The following is a 22,214-nucleotide window of genomic DNA, read 5'->3' as shown; positions in this document are numbered from 1 at the left end:
TTGTAGTATACGTAAATGATTTGGAGGAAAATGTAACTGGGCCAATTAGTAAGTTTGCAGACGACACTAATGTTGGAGGAGTTGCAGATAGTGCAGAGGATTGTCAAAGGAAACAACGGGATATAGATCGGTTGGAGACTTGGGCAGAGAAATGGCAGATGGAGTTTAATCCGGACGAATGCAGGGCAATGCATTTTGGAAGGTCTAATACAGGTAGGAATTGTACAGTAAGTGCATCGAAGGGCAAAGGGATCTGGGCGTACCCGTCCACAAGTCACTGAAAGTGGCACCGCAGGTGGATAAGGTAGTCAGGAAGGCATATGGCATGCTTGCCTTCATTGGCAGGGGTATTGAGTATAAAAGCTGGAAAGTCATGCTGCAGTGTATAGAACCTTGGTTAGGCCACACTTGGAATATTGCATGCAATTCTGGTTGCCACATTACCAGAAGGATATGGAGGCGTTGGAGACGGAGCAGAGGAGGTTTACCAGGATGCTGCCTGGTCTGGAGGCTATTAGCTATGAAGAGAGGTTGGAGAAACTCGGATTGTTCTCACTAGAGCGATGGAGATTGAGGAGCGACTTGATAGAAGTTTACAAAATTATGGACAGAATAGTCAGAAGCTTTTTCCCAGGGTGGAAGAGTGAATTACTAGGGGACATAGATTTAAGGTGAGAGGAGAAAACTTTAGAGGAGCTGTGCGGGGCAAGTTTTTTACATAGAGGGTAGTGTGTGTCTGGAATTCACTGCCAGAGGTGGTGGAACCAGGTGCGATAGTGGTGTTTAAGATCCAGCTTGACATATACATCAATAGGACAGGAATAGAGGGATATTGTCCCCGGAAGTGCAAAATGTTTTAGTTTATAGGCAGTATGATCGGCGCAGGCTTGGAGGGCCGAAGGGCCTGTTCCTGTGCTGTACTTTTCTTTGTTCTTTGTAGGAGGGTTGATCAGTAAGTTCGCGGATGAGACGAAAATTGGTGGCGTGGTAAATAGTGAGGAGGATAGCCTTAGAATACAGGAGGATATAGATGGGCTGGTCTTATGGGCTATCAGTGGCAAATGGAATTTAATCTGGATAAGTGTGATGTGATGTAATTGAGCAGGATAAACAAGGCACGGGAATACACGATGAATGGTAGGACCCTGGGAAGTACCAAGGATCAGAGGGACCTTGGTGTGCATGTCCACCAGTCACTTAAGGTAGCGGGACAGGTAGATAAGGTGGTTAAAAATGCATATGGAATACTTGCCTTTATTAGCCGACACAAAGAATATAAGAGCAGGGAGGTTATACTGGAACTGTATAAAACACTGGTTAGGCCACAGCTAGACTATTGCATGCAGTTCTGGAATCCACGTTATAGGAAGGATGTGATTGCATTAGAGAGAGTGCAGAGGAGATTTGCCAGGTTGTTGCCTGGGCTGGAGAGTTTTAGTTATGAGGAGAGATTGGATAGACGGGTTATTTTCTCTGGAACAGAGGAGATTGAGGGGGGACATGACTGAGGTATATAAAATTATTAGGGGCACAGATAGGGTAGACAGGAAGGAACTTTTCCCCTTGGTGGAGGAATCAACAACCAGGGGCATAGATTTAAGATAAGGGGCAAGAGGTTTAGAGGGGATGTGAGGAAGAATTTTTTCACCCAGAGGGTGGTGGGAATCTGGAACTTACTGCCTGAAAGGGTGGTAGAGGCAGAAACCCTCATAACATTTAAGAAGTATTTGGATGCGCACTTGCGATGCCATGGCATACAAGGCTATGAGCCTAGTGCTGGAAAATGGCATTAGAATATTTAGGTACTTGTTTGACCATTGCAAACTCGATGGGCTGAAGGGCCTTTCTCTGTGTTGTCGACCACTATGACTCTATTCAGTCCTGAATGGCTTACCCTGTAACCTGAGACCGTGACCCCTTGTTCAAAAAAACTGCAGTAGGCTTGTCAAACAAGATTTACCTTTCATAAATCCATGTTGACTTTGTCTAATCCTGCTGATCTTTTCTAACTGTCCTGTTATCACATCCTTTATAATACTCTAGCATTTTCAGTACTACTGATGTTAGGCTAACTTGGTCTGTAATGTCCTGTTTTATCCCTCCCTCCATTTTTAAATAGTGGGGTTAAATGCTACCATAGTACATCTTTTATTTATTAATAGGAACTAGAAGCCTAAGCAATAGTCAAAGGTCACTCAAAAAAAAAATCAATGAAACAATTGAAAATATGTGAGAATGAAGCAGTCTTCTGAGGTGAAAATATCCAATTTTCAAAAACATAATGCTTTGTTAAAAGAGGGCATAGGCTTCGGCTGTATGTTTACAGGGAACGTAAGTTTCATACCCTATAACAAAAACAATCAAAAAGGTTAACATCAAACTAATTTAAACTTTTATTTCTTTGCAGTAATGTGCTAATTTCCAAACTTTTGTTTTAAACAGCTCCAAAGCTGCTACACGCCCCAGTTAAATATAAACTGTAACTTTTAAAATAATTCAGCACTTGAAAGCCACAGCTGACTGCAATAAACAATAAATTGATTGTTAGCGAGACTGAATTCAGTAACATTTATAACAAAAGAACATTGTTTTAAATGATTCACAAAGACAGTACATTTATAATTAAACAGTATTCATTAACAGAACTTTGATTGGTCTACACACTATGTACTGCTGACTTCTCCTCTGAAAGTCTGTGATCAAGATTTTCAGTCCTTGTCCTTTTTTTTGAGATAAGTAATGACTGAACTTACAAAACAAACCATATTGTGCATCTGTGGAACATCTCCAAAGCAGAGCAACCCAACCACATGATTCTATCAACAGGAACTAAAATATTAAACTTTTGCCATAATATTTTTACAGCAGCAATATAGGTTATTTTCTCGCCAGTATATCCAGTATATGATGACAGCATTTTTTTAGTGAACATTGTTATCCCCTAAAAGTCAATAATATCATGACCATCTTTTCCAACACCTTACTTTCACAGGAGAAGTCTGCAATTGCACATTGGTCTTAAGTCTCTGAATTCTTCTACCTTAAGGAAACAATGGAATTCCTATTATACGCAAATCATACAGGTATTCTAGAAATTCAGTGATTTAGAAACATGCTCAGTTCCAGTTTGTCTCTGGCTAAAACACAATTTACATAAAATGTCATTAAAAAAAACAATTAGTTGCATTGGCTAAAGACCACATTAACCAAGGAAAGTGCAGTGAAAAGATTAACTATTCAAAGCTCAAATTATTTGGCTTTTGAAAATTGTTCCCCTTTGTCGATGTAAATCTAACAAGTTACGATAATTAAATTTCCCCTGTATATGAATTAGGTGTTTTTATTTGTGGGGCAAATATATCAACATCTTTCCTCAGGCAAACCAAAATTCCTGTATATTGTATTAAAACTAATGTTGGTGATCAAGGCAAAAGACATGATTAAACATATTACATTAAAAAACTTGGAAATATTGAAGTACCACAAATGCTTTAATTTTCAACCTGGGGCAGAAATGTCAAGGGCCAACCACTTACTGTTAAATGAACAAACTGAGTAAGAAAGGGGAAAGTATATAAGCGATTAATGACATTCTAGCACCTAAAAACTATTGTTAGCAAATTTCACACTGATCTAAGATAGAACATACTGACATTATGGATAACATACTCTTCATTTGATGAGAATACAGTTTGTAGATTATTGCATAAATTACATTCCATGCCATTAAATACCAGTGAAGGTTGATTGATTTCACAATTAAGCAAGTGCCTCATGCCTTTTACTGAACCAGACTAATACAAATACAGTTAAGAAAATTAGCATGCTAAACTGTTAGCTATACATTGTCATACATTATATAACTGATTTTCTGTGAATAGCTAGCAGAAACTAGCAATATTTTAACTATCAGTAATAACAAGTAATTATAAAGCTGTTGAATCCAACATACATACAGCTTTTTACCATTTAAAATAAAATATTGTCAGTAAAAGGCACATTACCATATTTAAAATACACATCAAAATGATTTAGAAAGATTACACACACCATGAATACAAATTAACATATATAACCCAAAAAATAATCTACAATGCCCAATACATTCATTACTAGAGCACAATCCAGTATGGCTACAAAAATAAATTTGTGTAAACAAAATCTAAGAATTTCAAAAATGCACAAGCAAATCTTCTTTAATTCCCTTCGTCACATTGCCGTACATTTAAATGTGTACGTTTTTAATGCTTTATTAAAATCTGTAGCAAACTATTTCCATAAAATTTATACCAAAAATGAGAACTGTAAACCTATTATACAAAGGCATGTTGCAATCTAGATTATAAAAGGCAGCATTGATTTCCGTGGATTTCGACTGTAAACTGTTTTCCTTTATAAATTCAGAATGGTTGTAAAGTTACACGTGTGGTCCATTCTAACCAGAAAAGTGAAATGTATTCATTCTATTCCAGAGATAAATATATATTCTGGAATATCTCAACAAATCCAATCGTTCATTTCTAAAATTCACTTTCTAACAGAAAATTGTTTCTCCCCGAATAATCCAAATTAGTGACAGTTACCAGAAAAATTAATGCATTAATAAAAAATAAATTGAGTAATTCAGAATGGAAAAGGTGCTCTACATTATAGATTTTTAATTGTGAATAAAGTGAGTGTATGCAGTCGTTAGGGTACAATATTAATGTGACCACAAATTTTTACTGAAGATTAAGGTATAAAGTTTCCACTTCTGTGCTTGAAAGCCCATGATTTTCTGTCAACTAAAGTAAATGGGCTAGTCAGAGAACAAAGTAGAATACTTATCTTTAAGGCATTACAACCTACACATAATTTTAGGAATTTTGCTTTGCATTGTTGAATTAGAAATTGCTATGACTGGATACCATGAATGTACTAAGGAAAAAGATTCTTCAAGATGATTTTGTTTAAATATTATTAGCCCAATTTTTGTTAACTAGCAACTTAGGAGGGGTGGGAAGAGCTGTGTTGGTGGTATATAAAATAAATGCAAATACTATTCCTTCAGGAAGAAATCAAGTCCCTAACATAGAATACTTCCCAACTATTTGTACAATAGCATAAATGCATACATTCAAGATTCAGCAATGAAACAGTTGTACGAATTACTTATTTAATGTTTAAGGTTTTTTTAATCCAAAAGAATGTAAACTGTAAATTGCAGAATTTGGATTTTGTTTATCATTAGATGAGGGGTGGGAGGACCATGGTAGTTAAAATAAGAAACTTTATCAGTGTTTTGAAAGCAGACTATGCATTTTGGGAGCAGGTAGGATGTAAGAAAAGCAATCTTAACAGTTGTAAAATATTAATTAGTCTCATCTCATACCATATATGGTATGGTGTAAGCCAAATTATGACAGCTGTCTGTTTTATTAGCATTTAACGGCAATTTTAAAACAGCTTAATGGCAAAATATCTTTGAAGCTGTGGCTCAGTTAGTAGCACTCTTGCCTCTGAGTCAGAAGGTTGTGGATTGAAGTCCCAGCCCAAACAGCATGAAAATCTAGGCTTACATTCCAGTATGGTACTGAGGGAATGCTACTCTGTTGGAGATAAAGTTGTTCAGATGAGACATCAACCAAGGCCTCGCCTGCTCCTAGGAGGGCATAAAAGAACCGACTGTACTATTTGAATAGCAGGTGAGTTAGCTTTGGTGTTGTGGCTAATGTTTATCACTCGATCAACATCTGATCATTGTCAGGCTACTATTTATAGAAGCTTGCTGTGCACAAATTGGCTGCCACATTTCCTACAATAGTGACCACACTTCAAAAGTACTTCACTGACTATAAAACAAATGAGGTCATAAAAGATGCTTTATAAATGCAAGCATGTCTTTAGAACTTTAGCAATCATTGGTTCCACACAAATTATTATTCTAGCTCTTTTCAACATAACCAATGAAACCATACGAATGCACCTTCAGTTGGCTATATCAGCAAATATTAAGTCATATGAGCTTAACCAAAGCCTAAATGCTCAAATCCACTTTGTATTACCATTTAGTTAGACAGTAAAGTCGTTGTGATATAAATGGACAAATTATATAGATTAAGTAAATTTTGCAGAAAGGAAGCCACTACAGAGTATTTCATGCTTTCCTCAATTTTCCGTTAGCATTAACTCAGCACTAATTTGTTAGCCAGTTTTCCTTAATCAAAAATATAATTAATATCAACATTCAACTTTTTACAGTGGCATGTTACACATCTCTGAGTGATAAATAAAAGAACGAACGTGTATCATTTTAGGAATCCTATCATCCCTAAACTTTACATTCGATGAATTACTTTTGGAGTGCAGTCACTACTCTTTTGTAAGCAAACACCAATTCATACATTTATTGTTCACTAATTAATTTGCATTAATACAAAATTGTCCACAAATAGTTAATGTATATGTCTTTCTGAACTGCTACATTTTCCTGAATGAGCACATCTAAGCTAGGCTGCACTATGTTGTAAAACAAAGATTAGTGAAAATTGTGTTTTACACTTTTAGATAAAGATGCATGAAATCCAGCATTTTTGAAAAAAAATTGGACGGTTTAATTAAATGTAATATTTAAATTAAGTCTCAACAGTTCATATATGCTGGCCACATAGGAAATTGAATTTAAACAAAATGCAATCCATACAAAAGTCTTTTTAAGAATAAGTAAAAATGAAATACAAAATCACATTTAGGAAGTTATTCAGACTATTGTTTCTTGCACATTTCAGTTGATTGTTGATTGCTTATAAATGCAAATCTTAACATAGTGAAACCCAAAGACTCTCAATGCTGCCTTTTTTTTTTAATGATTTTATGCGTATGCAGAACTAATGTAATTTCAGTGAGTGCTACTACTTTGCCTTTAAATCTAATCTCATGGTTAGAATAGTCCCAAAGAGATTCCTCCCTGAGCCAATCTTTCCAAATACAAGCTATGAATACTACCTGGTTTATAATACAATTTTTCAAAAATAAGATCACATGGTAATTTTTATTAAAAGCATTAAATTGACAAACAGGTTTAGTGTAATATGGAGGAAAAAACCATTTTTGACCTATGTTAATAGTTCTATAAATATCTTAATCTTTCTCTACATTCACAAAGCTTTAAGACGCAAGACTTCTGATTGTCTAAGCCCAAGTATGAAAACTAGCAGATGACTAGCTCTAAGTAATAGAATGTCTCTACAGTCACTAAATGGTTCCAGAATTCTAGAAATAAATCAGTTAAACAAAAATAGCTTTGGTAACCTAGTACTGTACATAGTTAGATTTGTGAAAAATACTTTGCACATACAACCCAAAAAACTAAATATTAAATATATATTTCCTGAGTAAACAGTTAATCTGATTATTAGGAAGGTTTGGCAAGAATAATCCCATTAATACAGTACATTAGATACTAAATTTGAATTTAAATTAAGTTTGAATCAATATTAAAATAAATATATGGAATGCTTTAAAAATTATAATCCCTTAAACTGATATTACAAAAAAAATCAATTTTGTCTTCATTAAGTGCATGCTAGATCAAATATAGGTACTACATTTATTTCCCCACCACAGAGGGTTAGTAAATCTAAGAACTAATCCTGAGTAACAGTTCTTTTTCTTTCTTAAACTTCTTATACAACTTATAGACTTAAAATGAGATTACTCAAGTTACGTAGCACTTGTACTCATTCATTCAGTCTTTTAGTTCTGAAATGCAGTGATGATGACTACATTACAAAGATTGCACTATGGGAAGTATCAGGCTAAACATGTTGGATTATTCCTCCTCAGTAGAGCAATTTATAATTATAGTAAATCCCCCAGTTCAATTAAGCATCCAACAGGATTCTGGTGGATAATGTTTTTCAAATGAGCAAGTAAGACTTTTGTTCCTAGATTTGCACCTAGTTCTGTTTTTAGACCTTAAAATAGATGAATTAAAGTTGTCACCAGATTTCTAATTCAATAGCTTTAGCAACCCAGGTACTAAAAAGCATACTTTTTTTGAGTAGATGTACATCAATTCAGGAGAAAAAACACAGCCGTTTACAATTAGGAGCATAGGTTTCAAACTAGGGCAGTTCAAATGCCTCTTTTGACCAACATCTCATTCAAGAGATTCATTTAATATTGCCCTAATTTGCATTTGGATACAAAATGTGGTTTAAAGTTTTATTTAACAACTATATTACACTTTTGGGTGGGTTGCTTTAACTTACATTTTTTTCTCACCTAATCGGGCAAAGTTTGCATACAAGGCAATTATTAAATTGGTTATCTTTCAGGACACTAGAAAAAAATTATTTTTTTAAAAAATAGTGATTAGTAAAGGGGATAAGAAGGATTTTAGGTGTATGCTATGTGTAACAGCAAATTTATAAAAAATACACCTACAATTTTGCTAAGAGCAAACAGAAAATCCTCTCCCCACTTATGCTGAGGGTGATCTTTTATTTTAACAAAAAGTAATATTAACAATTTGATTTAAGTTTTTAAGATCAATTTTATCAGTAAAGTTTGAAATGGCCATTTCTGCAGATACACACTACATAATATTACAAAACAGTACAAAAATGCCACTTTGCTAAGTTAACAGCAATTTTGTACTATTTTCAACAGTAATTGTTAAGGAATTCTCAAATAAAATCCTTAAAACACTGGAAAAGGCTTTCTCATTGATGGTGAAAGGAAATGGATTTTACTGCTGGGATTTTACTTTGACACCCATTCTGGGGATATAAGAAAAGGAAAGGAAGTGCAGACAAAAGATGGCATTACAGTTAGCAAAATTCTTGGTTTCCCCAACCCTCCCCACCCCCAAAACACTGTGGTTTAACATAATGCATATCTAGATTCTACACATTCATGGAGTCCTTTTCTCAATTAGTACTCCAGTCAACTTACATTGTTTTAAAATAAACTAATTAGAAAAATTGGTGTACAGACAGCAATGTCTTGTGGTGCAGTGGTATTGTTCCTACCTCTGGGCCAGAAGCTCTGGTTCAAGTCCCATTTCAGGACTTGATGGCCATGGAAGATGCATTCATAACATGGCCAAAATGGTTGATTATCAGCCTGTAAATTCTTCCAATATGCCTGATGAAAAGAGTGGGAGAGTCTCATGGTCAGCCATAATGCAGAAGGTAGCAGAAATGCTGCAACATGTGAAGCATACCAGGATGAAATATATGGTCAATGAGGGAAGGATTGTTACAGTTAAGATGTTACTGAATTTTACTTGTGGTTAACATGCTATTATTTTCCCCAGGAGGATTCATGTTCATGATCTGAAAGATTGTGAATTTTTCAAATTCTTTCTTCTGAATCCATTTGACATACTAGTGGTATTTGTGAAACTAGAAAAGCTAACAAATTCTTTTCTCCCCCTCCTCCTCTAAAATAGCAGAAAGCAAATTAAAATATGATGCAAAACACTCAGCATATTTAAATTAGAGCTCAAAAAATTATTCTACTCCTGCTATACACCTCCCCCGCCACACAACTGAAAAAATAATTAAGCCAGTACTTATATTATGAATCAATGCCTTGAGAAGAGGTGTAATGATATAAAATTAACAGAGAAAGCTTAAAAATGAAAAAAGATTATTTTTTGAGAACATGTGGGTACTAGCAGGATTTTATTCTTAGATAGCTATAAATATGGCACTGGTTTGTTTCATGGGCTGTTAACCGTAATCAGACATATTAGTTAAAATATCATTTTTGTAACCTCCCCACTTTTTTGGAGTCCAAATGCAAGAATAGACCTATTTCTGAAGTAAGCTAAAAAGATAATTAAAAGTTACTGATGCACGTTTAATCATTTGAGGTGTTAAGTCTACATATATGGATGCAGGTACAATTTTTTCAGTTTGCTCATCTGAGAAAAGAAACCTATGACTAAATAACTCACCAATGTAAAAACTGGATGACTGCTTTTAAGTGCTTGACATTAATAACTAAATTGTTCTTGGGTGTACAGGCACATAACAGTGTATTTCTTTAGCAAATAATCTCAAACAGAATTGTTCAATAATATATCTTAAAACTCTACAATTCCATAACAGAGTTATGAAAATCTCGTCAACTGAGTGGATAGGCAAATACTCTTTTTCCAAATAGCCCTGTTTTTGGTTTGAGGATTTCATTTGCCATTATAATCTGATTTATTCATGTGACTACAAAGTAGAGTTAAAGATAACATTTGAGTTCTAAATAATTAAAAGTAATCAATTTTCTAAACAGTTTTTTAAAAAAGGATAGAATTCCAATTGTAGTTTCTAACGTTCCTCAAATCTTCTTATCAATGATCAGTATCACAATACTATGGAAAGTGAACAGTACTGTTCTAAAGTTCTAGTGCCTAAACTAAATTTAGGATCTGATCAGGTTACATAACTAGTTAAAAGAAAGACAATATTGCAACAAATTCTGTAACCACACACACAATTTCAGCTAGAATGTGAAAATGGATAATCCACTGAATATATAAATCGTTCACTTCCAGTGGATTTTAGTACCATTACTATTTTTTTTGTTGCAAAGTTCAATATTACAATAGGTCTTGTGTGTTAAGCCTTAGTTAGATAGGTCTAATGACAGTTATTAAACCTCATCAGAATGGAACACATTCTCAGTTTTTAATAAGTTTTCATAATCTAAAGTAGTCATGAAAAAATATTCTACGTAATTGCAAAGCATAAAAGAACATGCTTCATTGATTGCATTTTTGAGTAAATTCAACTCATAGTAGAAATTATACTGCCCTTTACAAAATAAAAAAGGTAAATTACTGGAATTCTTTACAGGTCTCAAATATGTCAAAATCAGGCCAAAATGGGTGCTATTTAAAACTGCAAACAGTACTGTATTCCCTTAGTTTTGTCACAAATGCTCACTCACCTCATTCATTAAAATTAAAATTCTTGTCTCAGCATTAAGGAAAAAAACAGCAATTATTTGGTTTCTCTTCTCTTCCACGCAAGATTTGGTGCAATCTCCTGAACAGTATGGTTACTATCTGGTGATATTAACATATACCAAAGCCAGTTTCAAATAGAAATATGTTTGCCAATATCCTGATGCAGCTGAAATGGCTCATTACAGCACAAACTGGTATAGCACCAGAAGTGGTTATCAAAAATAATATTTTCACACTTAACTGAGATCAAATTTCACTTCTCAGATTTTCTCAGAAATTGATAACCAAGCAATGTCTTTCCATATCACTCCTCCTCTCTCTTCTCAGGTATACAACTTACCCTTACCATTCAGATTACCAGGTTAATTTCAAATTTAGGGAAGCTATTTTTTAAACACGTGTGGCTCATCATTAATCCTAAAAGTTCATACAATGCAAACAGATACTTCAATACTGCTTTAAACACTTCATCCACAGTTTGACATATTCCATAGCAGAACTCACAAAACAGAACAGCAGCTGCATGTTAAGCTGTTACTTTTTCAACATGCTTCTCTCTTACAATCACTTTCTATCTTTATTGCTGCATATCCAGCATGGTCAGATTCAGGTTTCTCCAGTATTTTCTCTTCACTGAATCTTTTGTCCTCATTTTTGATAGCACCCCCTTGACCCAGCTCTTTTAGTGCTTTTTCAATTTCAACTTGCTTGACTAGAATCCCTAGGGAACATTTTGGCAAGGTCATCTGCAATGCACACCAGAGAGCAGTACGAGCCTTGCGGGTTGACATAGTTAAATCCTTTATGGCAGCTGCCAGGGCCAAAACATCTGCAAAAGCAAACAGGCAATGAGGATATTATCACAGATAGTGAGAGGACTCAAAATTAACTCTGGACGAGAACAGTTTATATCACAGTAGTCAAATGAGAGAGCAAGACATTTCCTTAGAAATCAGTCAATACATTCAATTGTCAACACACATTTAGTGTATTGCCACGTGTAGAAAACTTTGTGATCCGAGAATTATAAGTTCTTCAACAAGCATCTGTGTATGAAGAACAGTAAATACATTCATATTGCATTTTATTACACACTAGAAAGTTGTCAATTAATAGTCTGTTCTTTTTATGGTGCTTTATAAGCTAACCAAAAAAAACCTTGGCTTCGGATATACCCAAAAGTTGTGAAGGAAAGAATATTGGGACCAATGTTTCTAAAAGGGTTAGATTCTTGTTTGACTTGCCAGGTGGAATGCCAGTGATGTCCTATTTGTTCAATTTCCCATACAAAGAAGAAAGGATGATATTTTAATAAGAACACATTCAATTCTCTTTTGCTTAAATTCCAATCATCACCTATACCAGAATATACTGTGAACTGCTTACCTTTATCATCATTGTAGCGAGGTGCTCCTTGTCTCTGACGATTTGCAGCATTAATTATTTCATCTTTACGACGTGCTTGCGTGACATGAATGGCTTCCAAATGGCAATTGAGGGTTGAAGATATATTAGCATGAACAGGAGAACTTCGGAGACGTTCCATTTTGCCAAGCAAAGTCAAGACCTGCCACACAATTCAAACATCAGCTAGAAAGGCTTCCATTACTAGTGAATATGTTACATTTTCTTAGAGGCGAAATTAACTATGCTCAACATTGCAATGATAGGTATTTCTCCATCAAGTTCCTCATTGGTCTCCAAAGTATAACCTTTGTCACTAATTTCTGTTTACCAGTCTCAATTGGCTCAACTGTTAGTTCCCTCGCCTCCGACTCAGAATTCCAGGGCTTCTAGCTAATAATCAAGGCAAACACCACAGTACTGAGGTGCCATTTTTTGTGGGGGGATGTTACCACAGGTAATGTCGCTAGACTAGTGTCTGGCCTGGACATGCTCCAGGGGCATGAGTTCAAATCCCACCACAGCAGCTAGTGGAATTTAAATTCAATTATCAGCAGAAATGGCTGGCTGGTGGGATGCAAACAAGGACCACCTGGGAGGGAATGTTGGGAGGAGGTGGTGGTGGGGTGGGGAGCTGTTTAACCTGGCTGGAGGGCACTGGGGGACAGGAGGCATAAATTCATGGGAGTCTTCAAATGAAGGATGTGATTGGCATTGGAGAAAGGTGGGGTGGTAATGGGATGAGGGATGACATGAAAAGGATGAAAAAACCGGGATGGATAGAGCATGAAGGGAATGGCATACGAGGGATAGATTGGGATAAATAAGTACTGTTGCAACTGACACTAATTTCACTCCATCATTGACTCCAGACCTCATGAAGTTTAATGGCATCCAGTCCAACATGGGCAAGGAAACCTCCTCCTGATTACCAGCTTATGTGGTCCCTCAGCTAATGAATCAGTGCTACTGCTGATGTTGAACACCACTTCAAGAAGCACTGAGGGTAGCAAGGGCACAGAATGTACTCCGGGTAGTGGATTTCAATGTCCATCAGCAACAGTATCTCGCTAATGCCACTACTGACCGAGTTGGTCAAATCCTGAAGAACATTCCTGCCAGGCAGGCAGCATGAACAGCAACAAGAGGGGAAAAAACCTCATTCTCATCAACCTGTAGCAGATGCATCTGTCCATGACAGTATTTGTAGGAGTGACCATTACACACTTCTTTTGGAGATGAAGTTCCCCCACTCACATTGAGGACATGCTCCACCATGTTGTACAGCATTAACACAGCATTATATGCAATCGATTTAGAACAGCTAGATCAATATCAAGGATTCATGAAGCGTTATGGTCATCAGCAGCAGCTGAACTATATTCAACCATTTTCTTCTTGCCTATGACATCTAGCAGCTTTACAAATTTAAATCAGTGTGCCAAGTCACAGTACTGTGTGCTGTTAGGTAATGGAATCCTGCAGCAAATTTTCATTGGCCACATTCATTCATAATGTGGCGTACAATCTGATAACAATCACATGCTGAGCTGTCCTTGAAACTGCTTTTGTGGAGGAGGTGTGATGTCCTTGCATGCAGAGTAGGTAGCGAGTTCCAGGTCACGATCACTCACTGTGTAAAAAAGTTCATTTCTCAGAACTGTGCCAATAAGGCTATATTGCTTCCACCTATCCCTTCTGCCAAAATGCATCACTTCACACTTCTCTGAATAAAATTCCATCTGCCACTTGTCTGCCCATTCTACTAGCCTACCTATGTCCTGTTGCAGTCAATTGGTATCATCCTCACTGCTTGCCACACCTGTATCACCAGCAAATTCAGAAATGTTACTTATTTCAATATGCAAGTCGTTTATATATATCAAACAAGTGAAGAGGGCAAAACAAAAACAAGAACTACCAGGAAAAACTCAGCAGGTCTGGCAGCATCGGCGGAGAAGTACAGAGTTGACGTTTCGAGTCCTCATGACCCTTCAACAGAACCGAGTGAATATTAGGAGAGGGGTGAAACATAAGCTGGTTTAAGGTGGGGGGGTGGTTGTAGGGACAAGCAAGCAGTGATAGGAGCAGATAATCAAAAGATGTCACAGACAAAGGAACAAAGAGGTGTTGAAGGTGGTGATATCTAAACGAATGTGCTAATTAAGAATGGATGACAGGGCACTCAAGGTACAGCTCTAGTGAGGGTGGGGTGGAAAAACTAGCAGGGCATAAAAGATTTAAAATTAATGGAAATAGGTGGGAAAAGAAAAATCTATATAAATTATTGGAAAAAACAAAAGGAAGGGGGGAAGAAACAGAAAGGGGGTGGGGATGGAGGAGGGAGTTCAGGACCTAAAGTTGTTGAATTCAATATTCAGTCTGGAAGGCTGTAAAGTGCCTAGTCGGAAGATGAGGTGCTGTTCCTCCAGTTTGTGTTGGGCTTCACTGGAACAATGCAGCAAGCCAAAGACAGACATGTGGGCAAGAGAGCAGGGTGGAGTGTTAAAATGGCAAGCGACAGGAAGGTTTGGGTCTTTCTTGCGGACAGACCGCAGGTGTTCTGCAAAGCGGTTGCCCAGTTTACATTTGATCTCTCCAATGTAGAGGAGACTGCATTGGGAGCAACAAATGCAGTAGACTAAGTTGGGGGAAATGCAAGTGAAATGCTGCTTCACTTGAAAGGAGTGTTTGGGCCCTTGGATGGTGAGGAGAGAGGAAGTGAAGGGGCAGGTGTTGCATCTTTTGCGTGGGCATGGGGAGGTGCCATAGGTAGGGGTTGAGGAGTAGGAGGTGATGGAGGAGTGGACCAGGGTGTCCCGGAGGGAACGCACTCTGGAGGGTGCATACCTCCACCACACTGGGTTAACTCAGCTCTTTAGGGTTTTTCTCTGCCTGGTTAACATGTAATAATACAGCTGAAAAAAAATCTCTTTATTAAGAGCTTCCATCTCACTGAAAAGGCTTCAGGCCAATCTACAAACAAAAACTGTTCTGAAAATACTGTTCACATTTTGATAGTTGTGATAAATTGTACCACAGAAGCTGAGATGACCCACAACATTCTAAAACAATCAACAATATTTTAAGTAAAATGACCAGCAACATTTGCCTTATCTCCCAATGTTAACAGATCCTTTAAAAGATTCCAGGAACCGGATCCAGATGCCATCCTTGCCAAAAACTAATCAGTTCTTCCTTGAGGCATACCCCATCTGAGCACCACGTTTCATTGAAATCTGTCCAATTTTTTTTTAAATACATTGTTTACAGCCAAACAGACTAACAAACGAATGAAAACATTACCTCTGCTCACCTTCAGTGGTGGAGGCAAAGCAGTGGACTTAGCACTGAATCTTGGGGAACACAACTGTCTGAAACTCTCCAGACTGAAAAACAACCACTTACTACAACTCACTGTTTTCTGTCCTTAAGACACTTTTTATCCAAGCTGACACTGACCCTCTTATTCGGAGTCTCAATTTTATTACCCAGTCTATTACCTTTTTATTCTTTCACGGGATTTGGGCATCACTGGATAGGCCAACATTTATTGCCCATCCCGAATGGCCTTCGTGAACCACTGCAGTCCAAATAGTTAAGGTACACCTTCAGTGCCCTTACAGAGGGTGATCCAGGATTTTGACCCAGCAACAGTGAAGAAGTAGTGATACAGTCTAAATCGAGGTCAGGATGATGTATAGCTTGGAGGGGAACTTGAAGGTAGTGGTGTATCTGCTTCCTTTTCCTTCTAGGTGGTAAATGTTACAAATTTGGAGGGAGCATTGGTGAGTTGTATCAGTGCATCTTAAAATGGTACACACTGCTGCCATTGTTTGTCTGTGGTGGAGGGAGTGAATTTTGAAGGTGGTGCGTGGGTGCCAATCAAGCGGGTTGCTTTGTCCTGGATGGTGTCAAACCTTGAGTGGCTTTGGAGCTGCACTCATCCAGGCAAGTGGAGAGTATTCCATCATACTCCTGACCTTAAAGCTCAGGCTTTAAGGAATCAGGCAGTGAGTTACTCAGCATCTGACCTACTCTTGTAGCCACAGTATTTATATGGCTGGTCCAATTCAGTTTCTGGTCAATGGTAACCCCATGGATGTAGTTAATGGGGGATACAGCAATGGCAATGCAATTGAATGTCAAGGGGGGATGGTTAAATTCTCTCTGATGGAAGTGGTTATTGCCTGCCACTTGTGTGGCATAAATGTTACTTGCCACTCATCAGCCCAAGCCTGAATGTTTTCCAGGTCTCGTTGCATATGGGCACAGGCTGCTTCAGTATATGAAGACTAATGAATCCTGCTAAACATTGTGCAATCATCAGCGAACATCCCCACTACTGACCTGATGATTTTTTTATTCATTCACAGGATGTGGGCTTCACTAGCTAGGCCAGCATGTATTGCCCATCCCTAGTTGTCCTTGAGACGGTGGTGGTGAGCTGCCTTCTTGAACCACTGCAGTCCAAGTGGTGTAGGTACACCCACAGTACTGTTAGGAAGGGAGTTCCAGGATTTTGACCCAGCGACAGTGAAGGAATGGCGATATATTTCCAAGTCAAGATGAGTGACTTGGAGGGGAACTTCCAGGTGGTGGTGTTCACATCTAACTCCTGCCCTTGTCCTTCTGGACGGTAGTGGTCATGGGTTTGAAAGGTGCTGTTAAGGAGCCTTGGTGAATTCCTGCAGTGCATCTTGTAGATGGTACACACTGCTGCTACTGTGCATTGGTGGTGGAGGGAGTGAATGTTTGTGAATGTGGTGCCAATCAAGCGGGCTGTTTTGTCCTGGATGGTGTCAAGTTTGAGTGCTGTGGGAGCTGCACTCATCCAGGCAAGTATTCCATCACACTCCTGACTTGCGCTTTGTGGATGGTGGACAGGCTTTGGGGAGTCAGGTGGTGAGTTACTCGTCACAGGATTCCTAGCCCCTGATCTGCCCTTGTAGCGACAGTATTTAAATGGCTAGTCCAGTTGTTTCTGGTCAATGGTAATCACAGAATCACAGTGCAGAAGAGGCCCTCCTTCGGCCCATCGAGTCTGCACCGACACGTGAGAAACACCTGACCTACCTACCTAAGCGCATTTACCAGCATTTGGCCCATAGCCTTGAATATTATAATGTGCAAGTGCTCATTCAGGTACTTTTTAAATAACGTGAGGCAACCTGCCTCCACCACCCTCCCAGGCAGCGCATTCCAGACCGTCACCACCCTCTGTAAAAAAAGGTTTTCCTCACATCCCCCTGAACTTCCTGCCCCTCACCTTTAACTTGTGTCCCCTCGTGACTGACCCTTCAACCAAGGGGAACAGCTGCTCCCTATCCACCAGTCCATGCCCCTCAATCATGTACACCTCGATCAGGTCATCCCTCAGTCTTCTCTGCTCTAACGAAGAGAACACAAGTCTATCCAATCTCTCTTCATAACTTAAATGTTTCATCCCAGGCAACATCCTGGTGAATCTCCTCTGCACCCTCGCCAGGATGTTGATAGTGGGGGATTTCAGTGACGGTAATGCCATTGAACATCAAGGGGCGATGGTTAGGTTCTCTCTTGTTAGAGGTCACTGCCTGGCACTTGTGTGGCACGAATGTTACTTGCCACTTGTCAGCCCAAGCCTCAATATTGTCCAGGTCTTGCTGCATTTGGATATGGACTGCTTCAGTACCTGAGGGATCGTGAATGGTGCTGAACATTGTGCAATCATCAGCGAACATCCGCACTTCTGAACTTATGATGGAAGGAAGGTCATTAATGAAGCAGCTGAAGATGGTTGGGCCAAGGAAACTACCCTGCGGAACTCCTGCAGTGATGTCCTGACAGCTGAGATGAGTGACCTCCAACAACCACAACCATCTTCCTTTCTGCTAGGTATGATAGGGCGGTAATTGGCTGGGTTGGATTTGTCCTGCTTTTTGTGTACAGAACATACCTGGGCAATTTTCCACATAGCCGTGTAGATGCGAATGTTGGAGCTATATTGGAACAGTTTGGCTAGTGACGCGGCAAGTTCTGGAGCACAAGTCTTCAATACTATTAGCAGAATATTGGCAGGGTCCATAGCCTTTGCACTATCCAGTGCCTTCAGCCATTTCTACATATCACATCGAATTAGACCATAAGACATAGGAGCAGAAATTAGGCCATTCGGCCCATCAAGTCTGCTCCACCATTCAATCATGGCTGATAAGTTTCTCAACCCCATTCTCCCGCCTTCTCCCCGTAACCTTTGATCCCCATACCAATCAAGAACCTATCTATCTTGGTCTTAAATACACTCAATGACCTTCCCTCCACAGCCTTGCGTGGCATGAGTTCCATAGATTCACCATTCTCTGGCTAAAGAAGTTTCTCCTCATCTCTGTTCTAAAAGGTCTTCCCTTTACTCTGAGGCTGTGCCCTTGGGTCCTAGTTTCTCCTACTAATGGAAACATCTTCCCCACATCCACTCTATCCAGGCCTTCCAGTATTCTGTAAGTTTCAATCAGATCTCCCCATATCCTTCTAATCTCCATCCAGTACAGACCCAGAGTCCTCAAACGTTCCTCATATGTTAAGCCTTTCATTCCTGGGACCGTTCTCATGAACCTCCTCTGGATCCTCTCTAAGGCCAGCACATCCTTCCTGAAAAACGGGGCCCAAAATTACTCACAATATTTTAAATGTCTGACCAGAGCCTTATAAAGCCTCAGCAGCACATCCTGCTTTTATATTCTGGTCCTCTCGAGATAAATGCCAACATTGCATTTGCCTTCCTAACTACTGACTCAACCTGCAAGTTAACCTTAAGAGAATCCTGGACTAGGACTCCCAAGTCCCTTTGCACTCCAGATTTCTGACTTCTCTCCCCATTTAGAAAATAGTCTATGCCTCTGTTCTTCCTACCAAAGTGCATGACCTCACACTTCCCCACCTTGTATTCCATCTGCCACTTCTTTGCCCATTCTCCTAACCTGTCCAAATCCTTCTGCAGCCTCCCCGCCTCCTCAATACTACCTGTCGCTCCACCTATCTTTATATCATCTACAACCTTAGCCAGGATGCCCTCAGTTCCTTCATTTAGATCATTAATGTATAAAGTGAAAAGTTGTGGTTCCAATACTGACCCATGTGGAACTCCACTAGTCACCGGCCGCCATCCTGAGAAGGACTCCCTTATCCCCACTCTCTGCCTCCTGCCAGACAGCCAATCTTCTATCCATGCTAGTTCCTTGCCTCTAACACCATGGGCTCTTATCTTACTGAGCAGCCTCCTGTGCGGCATCTTGTCAAAGGCCTTCTGGAAGTCCAAGTAGATAACATCCATTGGCTCTCCTTTGTCTAACCTACTTGTTACCTCCTCAAAGAAGTCTAACAGATTTGTCAGGCTTGACCTCCTCTTGATGAAACCATGCTGACTTTGCCCTATTTTATCATGCACTTCCAAGTATTCTGAAATCTCATCCTTAATAATGGACTCTAAAATCTTACAATGACCGAGGTCAGGCAAATCGGCCTGTAATTTCCCATCTTTTGCCTCACTCCCTTCTTAAACAGGGAGGGTTACATTAGCGATTTCCCAGTCTCTGGGACCCTCCCTGACTCCAGTGAATCCTGAAAGATCACCACTAACGCCTCCGCTATCTCTTCAGCCATCTCCTTCAGAACTCTGGCCCAGATGATTTATCCACCTTCTCCTTGGTAATGGCCACCATACTCACCTCTGCCCCCCGACTCTCTTGAAATTTGGGGATGTTACTCGTGTCTTCCACCATGAAGACTGACGCAAAATACCTATTCAGTTCCTCCGCCATTTCTTTGTTCCCCAATACTACTTCTCCAGCGTCATTTTCCAGTGGCCCAATGTCCACTTTTGCCTCTCTCTCACCCTTTATATATCTAAAATAATCTTCTCCCTCCTTATTTCTTTTTTAGTTGTCCTCTGTTGGTCATTGTAGGCTTCCCAATCCCCTGGTTTCCCACTGCTCTTCATTGCATTGTATGCTTTCTCTTTAGCTTTTATGCTGTCCCTGACTTCCCTCGTCAGCCATGGTTGCCTCGTCCTCCCTTTAGTATGCTTCTTCTTCCTAGGGATGAATTTTTGCTGTGTTTCCCAAATTACTCCCAGAAACTCCTGCCATTGTTGTTCCACTGTCTTTCCTGCTAGGCTCATCTCCTAGTTAATTCTGGCCAGCTCCTCCCTCACGCCTCTCTCTGTAGTTGCCTTTATTCAACTATAATACCGTTACATCTGATTCCAGCTTTTTGCTCTCAAATTGCAGGGTAAATTCCATCATATTATGATCACTTCCTCCTAAGGGTTCCTTCATCTTAAGCTCCCTTATCAAATCTGCCTCATTACACATCATTAAATCTAGAATTGCTTGTTCCCTAGTGGGCTCCATCACAAGCTGCTCCAAAAAGCCATCTCGTAGACATTCCACAAATTCCTTTTCTTGGCATCCACTACCAACCTGATTTTCCCAGTCTACCTGCATATTGAAATTCCCCCATGATCACTGTAACCTTGCCTTTCTTACACGCCTTTTCTATCTCCTGGTGTATCTTGTGCCCCACCTCCTGACTACAGTTCGGAGGCCTGTTCATAAGTCCCATTATGGTTTTTTTACCTTTGCGGTTCCTCAACTCTACCCACACAGATTCTACATCATCTGACCCTACGTCGTTTCTTGCTATCAATTTAATTTCATTTCTTACTAACAAAGCAACCCCACCCCCTCTGCCAACCTGCCTATCTTTTCAAAAGGATGTATATCCTTGGATATTTAGCTCCCAGTCCTGATCCCCTTGCAGCCATGTCTCCATGATGCCCACCACATCATACCTGCCAATTTCAATCTGTGCCACAAGCTCATTTACCTTATTTTGTATACTGCGCGCATTCAGATACAACACCTTCTGTCCTGTATTTTCCGTCCCCTTTCTCATTGTATTCCCTTTATCTGAAGTGCTTGAAGTTAGATTCCTAGCCCTTTCCAAACACTCTGTCCTATTTTGTATTCTGGGGACTTTAATAGCCTCTCCTGAGCTCTCCTTTCTTTTCAGTTTTTTCATAATTTTCCATGAAGTTGAATCCACCCCCCCACACGCTAACCTGCTGTTTTGTTTCCCATTAGTCATACTTCTTGGAGTTTTACCCTTCCCTCCCCCTCCACTTTCTAGTTTAAAGTCCTGTTGACCACCCTATTTACCCTTTTCGCTCGAACATTGGTCCCAGATCGGTTCAGGTGGAGACCATCCCAATGGTACAGATCACTCCTGTTCCAATACTGATGCCAGTGCCCCACGAAATGGAACCCCTCTTTCCCGCACCACGTGTTTAGCCACGTTTACTTCCCTTATTCTCGAGTCCCTATGCTGAATTGGCTGAAGACTGGCATCTACGATGTTGGGGACCTCCGGAGGAAGCCAAGATGGACCATTAACTCAGCACTTCTGGCTGATGATTGTTGCGTATGCATCATTGAGGATGGGGATATTTGTGGAGCCTCCTCCTCCAGTGAGTTGTTTAATTGTCCACCGCCATTCACGACTGGATGTGGCAGGACTGCAGAGCTTATATCTGATCCGTTGGTTGTGGGATCGCTTAGCCCTGTCTATCACTTTCTGATTGTGCTGTTTGTTACGCAAGTAGTCCTGTGTTATAGCTTCACCAGGTTGACACCTCATTTTAAGTATGCCTGGTGCTGCTCCTGGCATACCCTCCTGCACTGTTCATTGAACCAGGGTTGATCCTCTGATTTGATGGTAATGGTAGAGTGGAGGATATGCTGGGCATGAGGTTACAGATTGTTTTCGAGTACAATTCTGCTGCTGCTGATGGCCCACAGCGCCTCATGGATGCCCAGTC

The 22,214-nt window shown here is 39.5% G+C and overlaps 1 protein-coding gene across 2 annotated transcripts in view; it reads right to left on the bottom strand.

Moving 5' to 3' along the window:
* Positions 1 to 2,369: 2,369 nt before the first annotated feature.
* Positions 2,370 to 22,214, bottom strand: part of LOC121275799 (meiosis-specific coiled-coil domain-containing protein MEIOC-like) — a 106,006-nt gene continuing 86,161 nt past the window's right edge. For both annotated transcript variants that reach the window (XM_041183428.1, XM_041183429.1), the window contains 2 exons: positions 12,341 to 12,521; positions 2,370 to 11,783 (listed from right to left, as the gene is read on the bottom strand). In XM_041183428.1, coding sequence (XP_041039362.1) covers positions 11,497 to 11,783; positions 12,341 to 12,521 — 468 coding nt within the window. In that variant the 3' untranslated portion in view covers positions 2,370 to 11,496. The remainder of the gene's footprint in view (positions 11,784 to 12,340; positions 12,522 to 22,214) is intronic.

This window comes from Carcharodon carcharias, chromosome 3, assembly GCF_017639515.1.
Source record: "Carcharodon carcharias isolate sCarCar2 chromosome 3, sCarCar2.pri, whole genome shotgun sequence".
In the NCBI taxonomy this organism is placed as follows: Eukaryota; Metazoa; Chordata; class Chondrichthyes; order Lamniformes; family Lamnidae; genus Carcharodon; species Carcharodon carcharias.
The sequence above is the reverse complement of the archived record's forward strand: the minus strand, read 5'-3'. Positions and strand labels throughout refer to the sequence as shown.